Genomic DNA, 16,849 nt, shown 5'->3' with positions numbered 1-16,849 from the left:
CGGCAGGCAGTCTTTATCAGCTCTACCTCGGACAGGGGCCAATGGCAGAATTTACAGAGAATTGCAGAAGTTAACTACCAAGGCAATAAAATTGCCAATCAGCAAGTGGGCAAATGAAATGAATAGGCAGTTTTCAAAAAGAAAGAAACACAAATAGCCAATCCCTAATTTTAAAAGTGTTCAATATCCCTAAATCAGCAAAATGCAAATGATAGGACATGGGGTTTTGTGGGTATATCCCAGGAACAGAATAGATGGCTCATGTTAGTTCTATTTAAAATGTTTTGAGGAACCTCCAAACACGTTTCCATGATGGTCTTATGAACTTGTACACCCACCAGCAGTAAATAAGTGTTCCTCCCTCTCCCCATCCTCTCCAATATTTTGTCAGATTTCTTTACTATTTGTAACACTTATTTCTGTAATAGTAGTGAGTGCTCTTAACCCCTGAGGCATCTCTTCAGCTCCCATGTTGTCACATTTCTTGATGAAAGCCATTGTGACTGGGGTGAGGGGCTATCTCAAAGCAGTTTTCATTTGCTATGAACCAGCTGCAGTGCAGCTCAGTGAAATGCCTGGATCGTTCTATACCGATTGCTTCACACACTCCCATGTGGAGCTGTTCTGAACATCCATGTGAGCTGCCATGTGAGTCTTGAGCTGCGATTCTTAAAGGACTTCTGGGGGGAGGGGAGAGGTCCCTCCCTGCAGCCTCCTCTTATGGGTTCCAGCATTTCCCTGTAGAAGAGCATGGCACATTGAACCCCGAGGCCCCTCTCAGTTCAGCCTACAACTTAAGGTATCCTGGGGAAACTGTGGGTCCCCACTGGGCTGGGTGGCAGGGGCATGCTAGCCTGGAGGGCCCTTCTCCTATGTCTTCATCCTTTGGGCTGCTGCCACGCCTGGCGTGGGTTTCCGAGACACAAACATGGACGCAGGCTCCCTTGTCTTGCAGGCGGTAGCAGCCAGCCTTTCCGAGGCACCTGTTGTCACCAGGCATTTCCCTTTTCCCGGCAAGTGGGTTTCACTGATCCACTCTGCAGGGGAGGGAGTTGAGGCTGGGATCTGGGGAGGGAAACAGCCCGACAGGAGGCTGCATAGCCACGTGTGTGTCTCCCCAAGCCCCTGGTGCACCTGCACTGGGGTAACCGCGTGGCACTGGCATGCTGACTGTGTCTTCAGGGTCTGGGGGTAACAGAGCCCTTGGCCCATCAGTACAGAGAGCACCGTCCTGTGGGGCTGGGTCAGGACACTCGATCTAGCCCCCTGCCGCGCCACCAAGAACCACGCAGGCCTGTTTACACACCTGGCAGAAGTATGGAGAAGCGGAAAGCTGGCCAGGCCTCAGAGGACTATGGCTGAGGCCCAGAGCTACGGGTGCCCACAGGGGAGGGGACTGGCCACCTAGCTGGGAGGACTCCTGGGATGCTCTGGGGTTCCCCACTGGGGAACCCAGGACTGCTTCCCTGCCCCCTGACCTCAGTCTCCCAGCTGAAGAAGCAGAAACTGCTGTTTTCAGTTCAAATGTGCCACAATCCAGATGTGGGCAGGGGTTTTAAGAGGCGTACACACTCTGAAACCAGGTCCTGTGTTTAAATCCAAGCTTGCCCACTCTGGTGTTGACAAGCGCCCTCCACGTGTCAGGCGAAGTTCTAGACCTTAGGGACACAGGTGGGAACTGTAGCAGATGAGGCTTTGCTCAGATGCTGCCCACAGCCCAGGGAGAGAGGACACCGGACAAAACAACAGTCCCGTATGTGACTCTGTGCAGACAAAGCAGCGGAGTAGCTCTGGAGAGCTTCTGCAGGGTGAATGGGCCAAGATCTTTCAAAGTGGTCATGCAGGAGGACTTCCTGGAGGCGGTGTCCTTGTGCCTAAGACCTTAATAACCACAGGCATCCAGCTGCAGCAGGCTGGGGCAAGAGAGTTCCAGGGCAGAGCGAGTACACAAGTCCTGAGGCAGGCACAGCTGGGCAGGTGTGTGGCACAGCTGGGCAGGCTTATAAGTGGCTAGCAGATAGTAAGAAAGCAGTGAGGGCAGGAGAGAGTTCTGATCATGTTTTCTGGTTTCTGCACCTGGTGGTCTGACCCCTGGAGGGGCCGTACCACCCGAGATGCATGGATTCCCAGAGAGAAGAAGCCTGCAACATTGCTCACAACAAAGTAACCACTGCAGAGCGCACACTCCAGCCGCCTGCTCGGAGGGACTCACACACCGGGCTGCTGTTCACCCCTACATATCTCTCCAGGGCCCAACACCACCTGGGGACAGCCCTGTGTCCCAGAGCCCAGTGAGATCCTCACCGCGGCCAGGCCAGACCTGCAGCCCTGCCTCAGCTTTTATTCCCATGAAAGAGTCTCCCCACGCCCTTCCTCCGCGTACCCCTCTGCCTCCTGCAGGCCCTGGGCTTCCTGGGTACCCTTGGTGGCATGGTGACCTGCTCCTGTTTCTAGGCACCCATGAGTGTGACGAGCTGCTTCTTCCATGACAGTCACCCTGTGTCTGGGAGCTCCCTGAAAAATCCTGGCACCGTGGGGAGAGGTGGCAGGTAGGCGACAGCCCGGTGCAGGGCAGGTCGGGAAAGCAACTCAAGACTGCTGCTAATGTTCGCTTTGCTCTACTGCCTTGCGCCCTGGGGGCTGCTTTTTCTGGTGTCACAGGATCGGATCCGTGGAATACAATGTGCCACGCACACAGTAGGCTCTCAGCCAAACTCAGAGTAGGTGCTCGGCCAGTGTGGCTTCTGCCAGTCCCTACTCTCTGGGGCCAAGGTGCCCTGAAGCCTAGTGTGGGACAGACAGGCCCTCTTCCCTGCCTTTCCCAGCATTGTCCTGCCCTCCTCCTCCTCATCCTCGTCCTCGTCCTCGTCCTCGTCCTCGTCCTCCTCCTCCTCCTCCTCCTCCCTGCCCCTACTCCATCCAGGCCAGGAACAATCAACAGGACAGATGTTTTCCAGCTTGCCAGCCTGACCCAAGGTAAAAGCTTCCCAGTTTGTCCCTGTCACCCCAGCACCTTGGTACATAAGGCAAAAGGCCTGGGGGGACAAACAAGACTTTGGCTCAGCCCGGGAAGCACCCTACGGCAGTCACCGGCCAGCCGGCACTCCCAGAGCCAGGCCCCAGGATCTGCACGGGGCGGGCAGAGAGGACCCAGGGGAGCTCAGGAGCTCCTTCCTCTCCAGGGTCACCGGAGGATTTGTGAGAAGTGCACCACGAGAGCTTGGCCGGGGACCAGCATTCCTGGTTCTCTTATGCAACTTGTGTTTGCCAAGTGTCTACTACACGTCGGGCCCTATGCTGGGCTGAAGACACCGTGGACAGGGACAGGGAACCCTGCCCTCGTGGGGTTGGCCTCCCTCGGGGGATTGTAGATGGCAGGTGCACAGATACATCTGATGATAAAGGTTGTGAGGGGAGGGGCAGAGAACAGAGCAAGGTGCGCAGATCTTTCGTTTTCTCTTCCAGACAGGACCTGAGGCAGGGGCGGTGAAGGCCTTGGAGGAGGTGAGCCACTTGGGTGAACTGAGGGAGTCAACCTCGAAGGCTCCTCAGGAAGCAGTGGTTCAGACAGAGGGAAACGCGCTGCAAAGACCCTGGGATGAGAGCCAGTTCTGAGGCCACCTTCTACTCCTTATTGTCTGCCATCATGTCACCTTCCAGCTCCAATCCCACCCGGTCCATCCTATCTGACTCGCATAACGATGACTCACCTAGATAATGGACAAGGCTCTTCCCTTCAGTGGGTCACCTCCGTGAAGTCCCTTTCCCATCCAACACACGAGGACTTTGGGCCCCACCATCTTTGGTGACCACTGTTCAGAGACTTCCTGAACTTTAGAGCCACCGACCATCACGTGAGTGGTCCCTGCACTCTCATGGGAGGACAGGGAGCAGCCAGGGCCCAGTACTCTCACAAGCCACCCAGCGGGGCAGGCAGATGAGGTACAAAAGGTCAGCACAGAGACTGCATGGGACACAGAGGCTTGAAGGCCAACAGGCTATCCCCACCTCTTTCTTCTCTCCTGTCTTCTGAAACCAAGCCTGGCCCTAGTGCTGGTGCACGCTGCCACCTCTCCTAATGACTTGGCACCCTGAGAGACCCCTCTCAGGCCCTGGGTTTCAGGGAGGCACCGCATGGCCCGGATCTCCAGGCCCCGGAGTCTGCCTGTGCATTATCTCTGTTTGTACAGTCATCGAGATCCTGGGCTTTTATACACGGACCCCTCACAAAGGCTCCCCTGTAAGTAGGTGTGTTAAGTCTTCTAGAAAGGAGTGGCGGAGGGGTGGGGGCGGGGGCAGTCTGGGACTGTGTTCTAAAAAGTAAACAGGAGGAATGTGATGGAATAAATATCACAGTCATGAGGGACCACTGACTGCTGTGGTGGTATTTACAGCAGGAGGTAAAGTCAGACCCTGTTCCTAGCTTTCTGGAATTCAGCATTTGTGTGTGTGTGTGTGTGTGTGTGTGTGTGTGTGTGTGTGTGTGTGTGTGTGTGTGTTCTCATGTATAAGCAGGTACACACATGTCTGTGTCTGCTCACCTGGAGGCTAGAGGACAACCTTAGGTGTCATCCTTAGGAAGGCTGGCCACCTCCTTGAGACAGTCTCTCAGTGGCCTGGAGCTCACCAATTAGGCTTGCCAGACTGGCCAGTGAGTCCCAGGGAATCCCCCTGTCTCTGCCTCCCACAGTAGGGGACCACAAGTGCACACAGCCATGTCCACATTTTCTCATGCATTCTGGGGATTGAACTTAGGTCCCCACTATTCCAAGGTGAAAGCTTTATAATCTGAGCTGTCTGCCTCACCCCCCATGCCCAGCCCTCTCTGGGCTTCAGTGAAATGCTGTAAATGTAGCAGGGGCTGGACACAGAAGGCGTTGACCCACAGGACTGGACTCCTATGGTTATCCCAGGAATCCCCACCAGGGCCTTGCACAGCCTGGTCACCTTGTCTTCTAATGCCCAGGGCCTAGAGATGAGGGACAGGCACTGGGGTGGGGGGGGTGCTCAGTAGCTGTGTGATGTCAGGAATGTGACTCAACTTCCCTGCCATCTCCTCATCTGTGAAGATGATGATGGCCATCATACTCCCTTCTTAAGACCTCTGTGGGAGGGAATGAGCTGTGCTGTTCAGTTCAGCTCAGGTGGGAAGGGGCGATGTGCTGCCGTGGTTATGACAATGAAGGCCACATTTGTACATAGCCCGTATTGCCTCTGTGCCTTGCCTGCATTCTGCTCACAGCCCATTGAGATGGGGAGCCCTTTGACTATCAAGAGGAAACCGGGGCTCAGGAACTCAGCCTTGGAGCCAGGAGGCATCCCCCTCTATTCCTTCATTTCAGAGTCTCTATTCTTTTATCCCTTGATCTTCTCAGAGCCTCAGTTTTCCTTATCTGAAAATGGGAGCACTAACATTCTTGAATTGAAAAGTTACCAAGTCCCATGCTTCCATAGCTGTTATGTCTTGGGGCCCGAAAGATAAGCAACCATGTTGAAAGGGAGGTGCAGAGGAGCCAGTGACCTGAGAGGGCCTGTGGCATGAGAATCCAGGCCTGATTTCAAATCCCACAAACAGCGAAGGAAAAGCCTTCTGTGGCCACCCACTGGCATTAAGAAGGAGCCAAACTGAAGAAATACTTCTGAACTTGCAGATGAACTACACCCCCTAAGAAGACCACCACCCCAGGTCAAGCCTCTCTAGAGACACACCTATGGGGAAATTTAAAACTGTGGGGGTGGGGGGATGGGGGATGAAGGTAGAAGGTAGGGTCTCAGGGGCATCCAGCTGTGCCCCAAGGCTCAATTTAGCCTGGATCGCAGCTTGCTCAGTACACCCCCTGTGCAGTGTTCTGTCGCTGTCCTGCCTGGAATGTCTCCAGCCATTCTTACTGAGCATCCTGAGCATCCTCAGGTCACCCACTGGCACAGAGCTCACAGTGGCCCAAGGGCCAGAGCAGCTGTTTGCTCCTTGTGGGGACCAGAGGGAAGGAAGTTACCCTGCAAGCTGGCAGGCTGCCGTTGATTCGAAAGCACATTATAATGGTCCCAGCCATACTCACTAGCTATCCGGGGCTACCTGTACACTTCCATCTCCTGAGATGGCGATTGGTGGAAAACATGGCAGGCTCTTGACTTCCAGAGTTACTAGCCGCCACCCCCCACCCCCCCAGGGTCATGGAAAAAGATCCCCCAGGTGCTGGGAATTCTAGGCTTGCTCCATTCCTCTCTGCTCAGACCTTGCACCCCAGTATAAGACATAATGTCAGGAGCCTCTCTGTTCCCGACCCCAGCTTCCCACAGTGGGCCAGCTCCATCTGGACCAGTGACTCCTAGCAGATCAGAGACATGTGACCTAGAGGAATCACAGAGGTGGAATCCCAGGGCTGAGCTGGGGCAGCCTCCATTATTCCACAATACATCAAATGTCAGAGGCCCGGGCCTCTGGGTTTCTCCCTTTGTCCAGTACCTGTCACTCTCAAGCACTTCCAGGCCATGTTTGCCCAACGCCACCTGCATGGTGGCCTTGGCGTGCCTTGGGCTCAGAGACTTCCAGGAGGCCATCTGACCAGGGGAAGGGGGCAGACACTACAGATGCTCTGAGCTGCAGTTAGCATTTTCAGATTGGCCCACCCACCAGCCTTGGGGAGGCCGGGTCTACATCGCCTACAAGCAACAAACCCAGCGTTCGCAATAAAAAGAGAGGCCCTCCATGGAATCATGATTCACTTCCAAAGAAGAGTAGAACAGGCCAGCTCTTACCAGCCAGGGGCTTGAGGAGAACTATGTAAGTCACTCTGAATGCACAGGGGCCGACCCTCCTCACCCAAGCAGACCCATCTGCCTCCCAAGAGGAGGCCCTGGCCCGTCAGTCACTTAGACAGTGGTATCTAGGTAGGGCCACATCAAGAGTTCTCATCAGGGAGCCACCACCAACAAGGTCCTTCCTGGATAACTAAGGTACCAATCCAGTGTGCATAGTCCCACTAGGCATGTGTGACCTTCTGATACTGCCACACGATGTCATCTACAAACACTTGAGAACCCACCATTGAGTTATCCAAAAAATAATATAAAATAGTCTCATGATGCTTTAGGTAAGTTTGAAATTTGTGTCGGGCCACATTGGGCAGGTTACCCAGCCTTGATGAACCTTTACTTCCTTACACGTCCAGTGTGAAGGCAAACCCCAGGCACCTCCCTGGTTGAGTGGACAATATAGGAGGCTGATGAAGAGCCTGGCTTGAGACACTCCCTCACCAGGCTGGCCAGTCCACCATATTCTCTGCTGTCCACCCATCCAACACAAGCTCAGGCGGCTGTGGCAGCCGCACTCAGTTAAACCTGGGGTGGGAATGTCCTTTCTCTTGGTGAGACCTCCTCCCAGACCCATGCTGGCGGATCTGCTCCCGGGTTTACAGTTTCCTTCAGGGATACAACTCCTATATGTTGGCCGCTTCTGTCCAGACCTCTGCCGGCACCGAGACCAGCATCCCGCCTTGACCTTCCACCTTTCCCACGCCAGCTGCACCAGCTTTAACAGCCTCACATTGGTCCCCAAAGGCAAAGAGAAGATCACCCCATTTTAAAGCCAAAGAAAGTGAGAGCCGGAGAAAGAAGGAGGCTGGGGGGGGGGGCAGGCCAGCGGTTAGCGCAGGGCCCTGTAGGGAGTACGGTGACCTACCCCTTCTGAGGTCATTTATTTGCTCTCCTCAATGTCAACAGGGTCTGACGGGCTGGAGAAGTGAGCACCAAAGAACTCCCTGTACCCAGCCAGCCTGGGGTCACCGTTCCTTGCCGGGCATGCTGGAGGCCTTCTGCAGGCTGCTCCTGGGGCTCAGCTGCTTGCTCTGGGGTGTCACGTTTTAATAACACCTTCAGCTTTCCTTTATTTTGGGAACATTGACTAGTTCATTTACTACGTAGGTAGCCCAAGTACCTTCTGGAACAGGTGACTTAGTGTGACCGCCCCGTGCCCTCCGGGTACCGGTGCCTGAACCCCTAGGAACTGATGTGAGCCCTGAGCTCACCTCAGTCTTCCCTCTGAGATCACACTGAACTCTGGAAACAGCATTCGGGTCCTCACTCAGAGTCACCCTAAGAGTGCCCCTTGCTGTCTCCAAGCCTTAGTTGTCCCAGCTTGAGCGGGACCTCTGAAGGGATTTTTCAGAGGTAACGCAGGTCGGGTGGCACCTCCTCTAGGAAGTCCTCAGGAAGGTGTCGGTCTCCAATCATTGAGTAACTTGGTACAGAGCAAAAGCAGCTGGCACGCATTAGGCGCTTACTACACACCAGACTGGTCCTAAGACACCGACATACACTAATTCCTTCATATTCGCCGGTGTTGCGTTAGCACATCCCCACTTTTTAGACAGGTGTAAGCAAGCCAAAGTTCAGAGAGGTTAAGTGACTGGCGGCAGGTCACACAGTTGTCCTTCAGAAGACTGTGGAGGGAGATGCCCCGGGAGAACCAAGCCAGCGGTGAGAGCTCAAAATCTAGAATTCCTCTAGAAGTGGGAAGAGCTGGAGAGGCAAGGAGGGAGCCGCGGAGCCGGTGCTCCCAGTGGGAGGCAGGCTCAAGAGGGGAGGGTCTCGGCCCGGGGCCACCGTACCTTGGGCGGCAGGGCGAAGAGCAGAGGCAGCAGGGCCAGCGGCACCAGCAGCAGCACCAGCAGGCGCCGCGCGCTCCACACCTTCTTGGCCAGCGCCGCCAGCGCCGCCATCCGCGCGATCGCCGGGAGACCGGGCGGCCCGACTGCCCCTCAGCGGCGGGCAAGGGACCTAAAGCCCCGAGGGGCGGGGGAGGAGCCACGCGGAACCGCCCCGGCCGCGCCTCCTGGGCCGCAGAGAGTCCGGGACAAGGAGCAGGGAAGGGGCCCCGGAGCCCGTCCCCCCCACTCCACCCCGGCAGAGCCTGCACCATGCTAGGCACTCTGGACTCAACGTGGGAAACGGGGCAAAGGCCAGGGGAGGCCGAAGGCCTCAGCCCTGTCACCCCAGTTCAGACCCTTTGGGACAGACCACGCTGCCGCGACCCACAAATGGACTCGAGTGACCGTGGTTTGCAGCCTCTTCCAGAATTGCAGGGTGGTGGGTGTTTAGATGAGATAGTGCTTCGCCACCGGTGGGTGGGAGTCTTCCCTTTGCAGTGACAGCTGCCATGGCCTGCTTGGTTGTGTGTTTTTGAGACAGGCTCTCACTTAGCCCAGGCTGGCCTCTCCCTATGCTGAGGATAACCTTTAACTCCCATCCTTCTGCCTCCTCTTTCTGAGTGTGGGCATTATGGAAGTGTGCCAACACTCCGGGTTACATATGGAGTGTGGATATCTGTTGGAGCCCCAGAAGGGCAGCTGCTGGGTCAGCTTATGATCCAACCGGGAAATCTTTCCTCCGACTTTGCACTTTGTACGTTCCCGCCAGCAGCTCATGGGGCGCTTCTCCACACCATCTGGGGACCACTGTGTGTGCAGAGTCAGGTCTCCGGACTCTTCTGTTTCCCCCGAGGCTTTGCACATGCAAAGCACGAGGCACGAGGCGCGAGGCCTGACTGTGCGCTCTGACTGTGCGCTCTACACGGAGCAGGCCCTCCACCCTCCTTGGGAGTGTGACATGCTTCCCCAGTGGTTACTGTCGCTGGACACCTTGTCCTGGCTTCTGGGCTCTGAGCGACTTCGGAGAGAACCTTGTTGGGAAGTTTCTTGCTTTCTGTCATTTTTGTGGTTTTTGGTTTTTTGGTCCAGAACAGCATTGAATATACACAGCTTAGTCTCTAGGCACCGTCATTTTTACCATAAGATGAAAACCTTATCCATCCATGTGCCCCTTTTCCTCATCTATTTCTAATGTTGCTGCTATTCTGCAGACATTAAGAGTCACGGCAGAGCTGCGGGATTTGTCTCAACTTCAGACTTAGAAAGCCCAAGATCTTATTAACACGACTGACTTTGGTATAGCCACATTAATTTACTGTTCTCTCAAACAAGGGAGAAGGTGACAAGGGACACCAATGCTGACTTCTGACCACACATGTGCTGTGGTTCACTCATGCACACACTCTCACATGCACTCTCTCTCTCTCTCTCTCTCTCTCTCTCTCTCTCACACACACACACACACACACACACACACACACACACACACACACACACCTGTGCATATATGCAATGATTAAAAATACATAAGATGAGCTGGATGGTGGTGGCGCACACCTTTAATCTCAGCACTTGGGAGGCAGAGCCAAGCGAAACTCTGTGAGTTTGAGACCAGCCTGGTCTACAGAATGAGTTCCAGGACAGTCACCAAAACTGCACAGAGAAACCCTGTCTCGAAAAACCAAAAAAAAAAAAAAAAAAGAAAGAAAAAAGAAAGAAAGAAAGAAAGAAAGAAAGAAAGAAAGAAAGAAAGAAAGAAAAGAAAAGGAAAGAAAAAAAATACACAAGATGGCTCAGCAGGTGAAGGCAACTCCAAGCCTGGGGACATGAGCTTGATCCCTGGGACCCAGAGGGTAGAAGGGGAGCAATGACTCTGGCCAGTTGTCCTCTGATCTCCACACACACGTGGTGACCTCTCTCTCTCTCTCTCTCTCTCTCTCTCTCTCTCTCGTAATAAAATAAAAAAGACACAAGACAGAGAAATAGGAAGGAGGAGGGCCTTTGTGTTGATGTCTCCCTGCTGATGGTGTCCATCTTAACTCTGGCTGTCGAGGAAGATCTCTCGGTGTCATGGCCTTAGTTTGAGTTTGGCCCAGGGTTCCTCTGTGTCTCTTTCTTCGAAGTCCACTTCACCAGGTTCTCTGACCTGTGGAGACATGTCTTCTCCAACTGTGAAATTCTCCCCCAAATGCTTCCTTCCAGCTGTGACAGGGACCCCTCCATTGTTCCCCAAATATTTCCTTCCAGCTGTGATGTGGGCCCCATTCTCCCCTAAATGCTTTCTTTCATCTGTGACATGGACCCAGCCATTCTCCCACCAAATGTTTCTTTCCAGCTGTGACATGGACCCAGCCATTTTCCCCCCAAATGATTCCTTCCAGCTGTGACATGGGCCCAGCCATTCTCCCCTCAAATGCTTCCTTCCAGCTGTGACAGGGACCCCCATTGTCCCCCAAATGTTTCCTTCCATCTGTGATGTGGGCCCCTCATTCTTCCCCAAATATTTCCTTTCGGCTGTGACATGGACCCAGCCATTCTCCCCTCAAATGTTTCCTTCCAACTGTGATGTGGACCCCCATCCTCCCCCAAATATTTCCTTCCAGCTGTGATGTGGGTCCGCCATTCTCCCCCAAATGTTTTCCTCCAGCTGTGACATGGGCCCCATTCTCCCCTAAATGCTTCCTTCCAGCTGTGACATGGGCCCCCATTCTCCCCCAAATGTTTCCTTCCAGCTGTGACATGCCCCCGCCCCGATTCTCCCCCAAATGTTTCCTTCTCCCCACGCTTTCTCCTGTCCTTCCAACCTTTCAGAGTGCCTGGTGTTAGCATGCCACTTTCAGGTTCTTCCCCACTTTTCTGCCTTTCCCCTCTGTGTGCTCCAGTCTGGGGACCCTAAATGTCCTGTCACTGGTTCTCCTGGCTTGTCCTTTACTGTATCACTTGCTGCCAGGCTCAGTCCTTGGGTGCAGGACCATGCATTTGACCCTAGAATCTTCAGGCTCATCAGTTTGCCTCAAGAGAATTGTCCCCTGTATTTATGAATGTTGTTCTTAAAAAGAAAATCCAGCTGGGCGATGGTGGTGCACACCTTTAATCCCAGCACCATGGGAGGCAGAGGTAGGTGGATCTCTGTGAGTTTGACGCCAGCCTGGGCTACAGCGTGAGTTCCAGGACAGGCGCCAAAGCTACACAGAGAAACCCTGTCTGTTGATGGTCACATATTTTTTTAAATATTTACTTTTATTTCTGTGTCTATGTAAGTGTCTGCCACAGGAGTGTCCATAGAGGCCAGGAGAGGGCATCAGAATTCCCTGGAACTGAAGTTACAAGTAGTTTGGTCATGAGCCGCCTGGCGTGTGTGCTGAGGACTGAACTCTGATCCTCTGCAAGAGCAGTGTGCACTATTACTAACAGAGCTAGCTCTCCAGCCTCAGACACATTTTGTTTGTTAATTTTCAAACACACTGTGGACATTCTGTGTGAAGGGTCAGCAGAGAAAGGTGTTCGCCCCATTTCCCTCTAGAAGGGGGAACTTGGTCTTCACTGACCCCCGCTGAGTCAGGCCTCAGCCTCTGTGTTGCCTCAGTTACCTCTGGCTTCAAATGCTTGGAGGAAGGAGCTGGATTCATCCTGCAGCAGGATGGGACCTGAGCACAGGGGAAGCCAGTTTGTGTATTAGAATGGGCAGGAGGTGCCTCCCTCCTGTAAGGCTGAGTTGCCATAGGTTTTTATGATTGTTGGGAGGTCACCTGTTCCCACCAAAGAACAGCCACCTCATTCATATCCTGGCGCTGGAAGAGTCTTCTAACTAGCACTGCTGTCATTCATTTGATAGTGGCAGGGATGTGACCCTGCGAATGTTTGAAGGCCTGAAACACCGCGAAAGGCTGTTTCTTAGATACACCACACTTGACTCAGCCTCTGATTGCTGCAGTTCTTGGGAGCAAGGACACCTCTTAGTTCCTCGGTTTCATTCTTTATGTGTTGTAGGTGGTGTTGGGGGATATTCAATCACACTGTGAACCCCGAGTTTGCATTTGTGTTAATTAAATAAAATTAACCTTGGAGGCTGTGTTAGCAACTAGTTGACAGAGAGTAATCATAGAGCATCAGAGGGCATCTGGGAGAGACAGAGAGACACGGGAATTAGTAGGGTGGGGTTTGGAGTGCTGCAGCCTTTTCTGGTTTGAAGAAGCAGAAGCGTAGGTCTTTCAGAGACGCCAGCAAGGAGGGGAGGTCAGCTAATTGCAACCCAGCCTCTCTGAGCTAGCAGGTTTTCACCCCAGCCTTTGAATCTTGAGTCTTATTTGTAAATAGAATGATAGAGGTTTAGTTAAAGATACCTTTAGCGGTGCAACAGAATCGGTGCTTGCAGGAACAAGATTCCCGCCAGGCTGCAGTCTGGGCACCAGGTCTGTAAGTGCAGAGTTGCAATTGCTGGCTGAAGTAGCAGCAGACTAAGGCGCGGCCACTGTGCCAACGTTGAAACAGCAAGGTGGATGTGCACCACTTCAGCCTCCCCTCAGTTCTCAGGCCCCTTTGCCCCCACTCCTGTAGTGCCTTGCTCTTGAGAGAGGCCCCTTCCTCCCCAGGGGTCCTCACTCACTCCATCCCTTCCCTTCCATGTCTTGTCACTGTGCATGGTGAACCCCACAATACCGGGCGGCAGACCTCCTTTGTAAGTGGCCTCTGTCCATGCCAGTCTGGCAGCGGGGCACATGGCTGGCTCCTTGGCTGCCTGTGGCGAGGTTCTTCCTCTTGGGCAGCTGGTCTGGAACAGGAGCAGCAGGGGCTTTTCGCTGTTGCAATGATCTTGCCACTTCTGCTTACAGGCAGTTCCGTGGGTGCTGGCTCAGTGGATAAAGCATCTGCTAGGCAAGCTTGAGAACCAGAGTTCAGATCCCCAGGACCCATGTAAATATCACATGGGGATGACGGCTCAGAAGGTGGAGACAGAGGGTACCCAGAGTAAGACTAGCCATACCGGCGAGCTCTGGGGTCAAGTGAGAGACCCCGCCTCAGTGAGTAAGGTGGAGAGTGATAGGGGAAGATTCTCAGTGCAACCTCAGGCCTCCACACACATGCACCCAAACACATGCACATACACCCATAGACACAGGTTCACCTACACATGTACACATGCACACAAACACGTGCACATGCACCCATAGACACAGGTTCACCTATACATATACACATGCACACAAACCACACACACACACACACACACACACACACACACACACACACACACACGTACGTGCTCAAAACCCTATTTCCTTTGGGCTCCTTCATGTCCTTGGCTCCCTGCCACTGGTTGTCACTGGTTATTTTGCATCTTAGAACACCTCTTTCCTGGTGGGGTGGGGGTGGGGTGGAGTGGAAGCCGACTCTCTTGGTTGTGAGCCTCAGCTTTTAAGGGTTAAGCCATCTCTCCAGAGCCTACGTAATATCTCGTTAACTTCCTGTATCAACCAGAAGTGCAGCATTGCCAAAAGTGACTTTCAATATTGCTGCGTAGAATAGAGGGACTTCAGAGCATCTCACGGGGCCAGGTGAGACTGTATCAGGCATGGAGGCGCGAGCTTGTGGCCCCAGAACTTGTGAGGCTGAGGGAGAGGATGGAGAGCTCAAGACCAGCCTGGTCGACCTAGGAAGATCCAGTCTCAGGGATGGAAAAGGAGGGTATCCTGTTGCTCAAGCTCAAATAACATGGGAGTATGGGACTAGGCCCAACCTGGTGGTGTGGAGTGTGTGTGTGTGTGTGTGTGTGTGTGTGTGTGTGTGCAGTTGTATGCAGGTGCTTGTGCATACATGAATGTAGAGCCAGAGGTTGACATTGGTGTCTTCCTCAATTGCTCTCAGTCTGGAGTTCATCAATTGGTCTGCTGCCGGTGAGCTTGAGGGATTCACCTCTTTGCCTCACCAGAGCCGAATTTGAACTCAAGTCCTTGTGATTTCATGAAAGGTACCTTTAAAAAATTTTTTATAAAGTTAGAACTTAGCGAAGTTCTAACAGGAAATAGAGTAAAAGGTTGCTGTTGTATGCACATGTACCTGCACTACCATCACTTGGGAGGTAGAGGCAGGAGGATCAGGAGTTCAAGGCCAGCCTCAGCTACAGGGTAAGCTTGAGGCTAGGCTAGGCCACATGACACCATCCCCCACCACTACCCCCAGAAAAAAGAACAAGTAAAATGAAGAAAGTAGATTGTTGCACAAATCCTAAATGATCTTATAATAAAAACCGGGAGCCGGATATCAGGGTGAAAGCTGAAAGATCAGAAGAGCAGAGCAAACCACAGCCACCACCTCTTACCTCACCAACTCCTCAGCCTGAAAGAGCCAGAGCTCCTGTCTCCTCCCGCCTTGTATTCCCTTCTCTGCCATATCACTTCCTGTCTCCACCTTCCTAGTGCTGGGATTAAGGGTGTGTGACCCCAAGTACTGGGATTAAAGTTGTGTGCCACCACTGCCTGGCTCTGTTTCTCTTTTAGACTGAATCGATTTCATGTAGCCCAGTGTGGCCTTGAACTCACAGAGATCCAGATGGATCTCTGCCTCTCTTTAATCCTAAGGGCTAGGATTAAAGGTGTGTGCCACCACTGCCTGGCCTCTGTGTTTAATCTAGGGGCTTGTTCTGTCCACTGATCTTCAGGCAAATTTTATTTGTTCAAAATATCACCACAGTAGATTTTATGAATTTGACTCCTTTGTGCTGGTCATGGTGTCAGGGTCCTCATGAGTTTTGTCACAAGGAGTCTTCTGTATATTTAATACAGGTAAGAGTTAGCGTTATGGGAATATGTAACTACAGTTCAGGCTGCTGGAGGGAATTGGCAGAGTCTGTTTTGACTGTCCATTTGACACAGCTTAGGGTCACCTAAGAAGGAATTTTCAGTTGAGGGATTTCCCAGATCAGGATGGCCTGTGGGCATCTCTGTGAGGGACTGTCTTGATTGATAGTTGATATAAGATGGCCCAGCCCACTGTGGGCGGCACCATATTCCCTAGGCAGGTGGTCCTGGGATGTATAAAAAAGCTGGCTGAGCATGAGCCACAGAGCAAGTGAGCCCGTGAGCAGCATTCTTCAGTGGTTTCTGCTTCAAGTTCCTTCCCTAAGTGATGGACTGTGACCTGGAAGCATAAGATGAAATAAACTCTTTTCTCCTCTAAGTCTTTTTGGCCAGAGTGTTTCATCAAAGCAACAGAAAGGCAACTCAGGCAGGGATTAAATGATACTCCTGATGTTTGTGATGTGCTCCTGAGTGTCGATTTCAATCTTTCTTACTCATGAATACCAACAGCCAGCACTCCCTGAGTGTGCATGTGGAGCCCAGCTCAGCCCTCTTCTTACAGAGGGGAAGACCGATACAAAGGGCCCAAGGGACTTATCCAAGAACACAAAATAGGGACTCAAAGCACAGTGGTATAGCCTGAGTTCACATGCCAAGCCCTGTGCAGCCACGGACCCACAGCCTGGCTGACTCTCTATATTCATAGGCTCATGATGTCCCCATTCAACCACCCATCGTGGTTCCAGAGCCACAGACACCAGGGGACAGTTGTGTGTGTGTTTCTTAGGCACGAGGTCACTGATGTGAGTGGCAGCGTGGACAGTGCCCTTCCAGCTAGCATGTGTCTCCCCATCCCGGGTGTTTGCAGGTACTGCAAACTTCAGCAGGTTGTGTGTGCTCACCCTCGGGCTGATCCTCACCTTCAGCACCCTTGAAATACCCAGCATGGTGGTTCCTGACCTTGCATGCATGTGGGGACCCCTGGGAGATTTAGAGATGCCCATGCCTACCTCTCCCCTGCCATGAAGCGCCACACTGTTAACAGTCATGCCCCAGCCCCTGGCAACTGGGAATGTACTTCCCATCTCTAGAGCTCTGTTTGTTCTGGACTTTTCTCATCAATAGAATCAGCCCTTTGCTGTCTGTGTTCCCTAATCAACATACTCGCCATACTTACCCTGTCTTAGTGTGCATTGGCACATCATTCTTTTCCATAGTTAAATAATATTCCACTGTGTGATGTAACACACTTTCTTATTCATTCATCAGTTGACAGATATTAAGACAATTTTCATTTTTGGCTTATAGGAATGGCGTTACTTTGAGCATTATGTGCCCAAGTGTGTGTGTGAGGGGGTGCTGTATGTATGTACACATGTGCATATGGATGTTTGTATGCACTTG

At 52.8% G+C, this 16,849-nt stretch overlaps 1 protein-coding gene across 2 annotated transcripts in view; it reads right to left on the bottom strand.

Moving 5' to 3' along the window:
* The window catches only part of Slc13a3 (solute carrier family 13 member 3), a 77,279-nt gene extending 68,511 nt beyond the window's left edge, over window positions 1-8,768 (bottom strand). Inside the window, exon 1 of one of the 2 annotated variants that reach the window (XM_042276809.2) lies at window positions 8,610-8,768. In XM_042276809.2, the coding sequence (XP_042132743.1) occupies window positions 8,610-8,720 (111 nt within the window). In that variant the 5' untranslated portion in view covers window positions 8,721-8,768. The remainder of the gene's footprint in view (window positions 1-8,609) is intronic. The other variant, XM_076571149.1, reaches the window with a different exon arrangement.
* Between the last annotated feature and the right edge of the window lie 8,081 nt (window positions 8,769-16,849).

Source organism: Peromyscus maniculatus, chromosome 4 (assembly GCF_049852395.1).
Source record: "Peromyscus maniculatus bairdii isolate BWxNUB_F1_BW_parent chromosome 4, HU_Pman_BW_mat_3.1, whole genome shotgun sequence".
NCBI lineage: Eukaryota > Metazoa > Chordata > Mammalia > Rodentia > Cricetidae > Peromyscus > Peromyscus maniculatus.
This window is presented reverse-complemented; position numbering and strand designations above follow the sequence as displayed.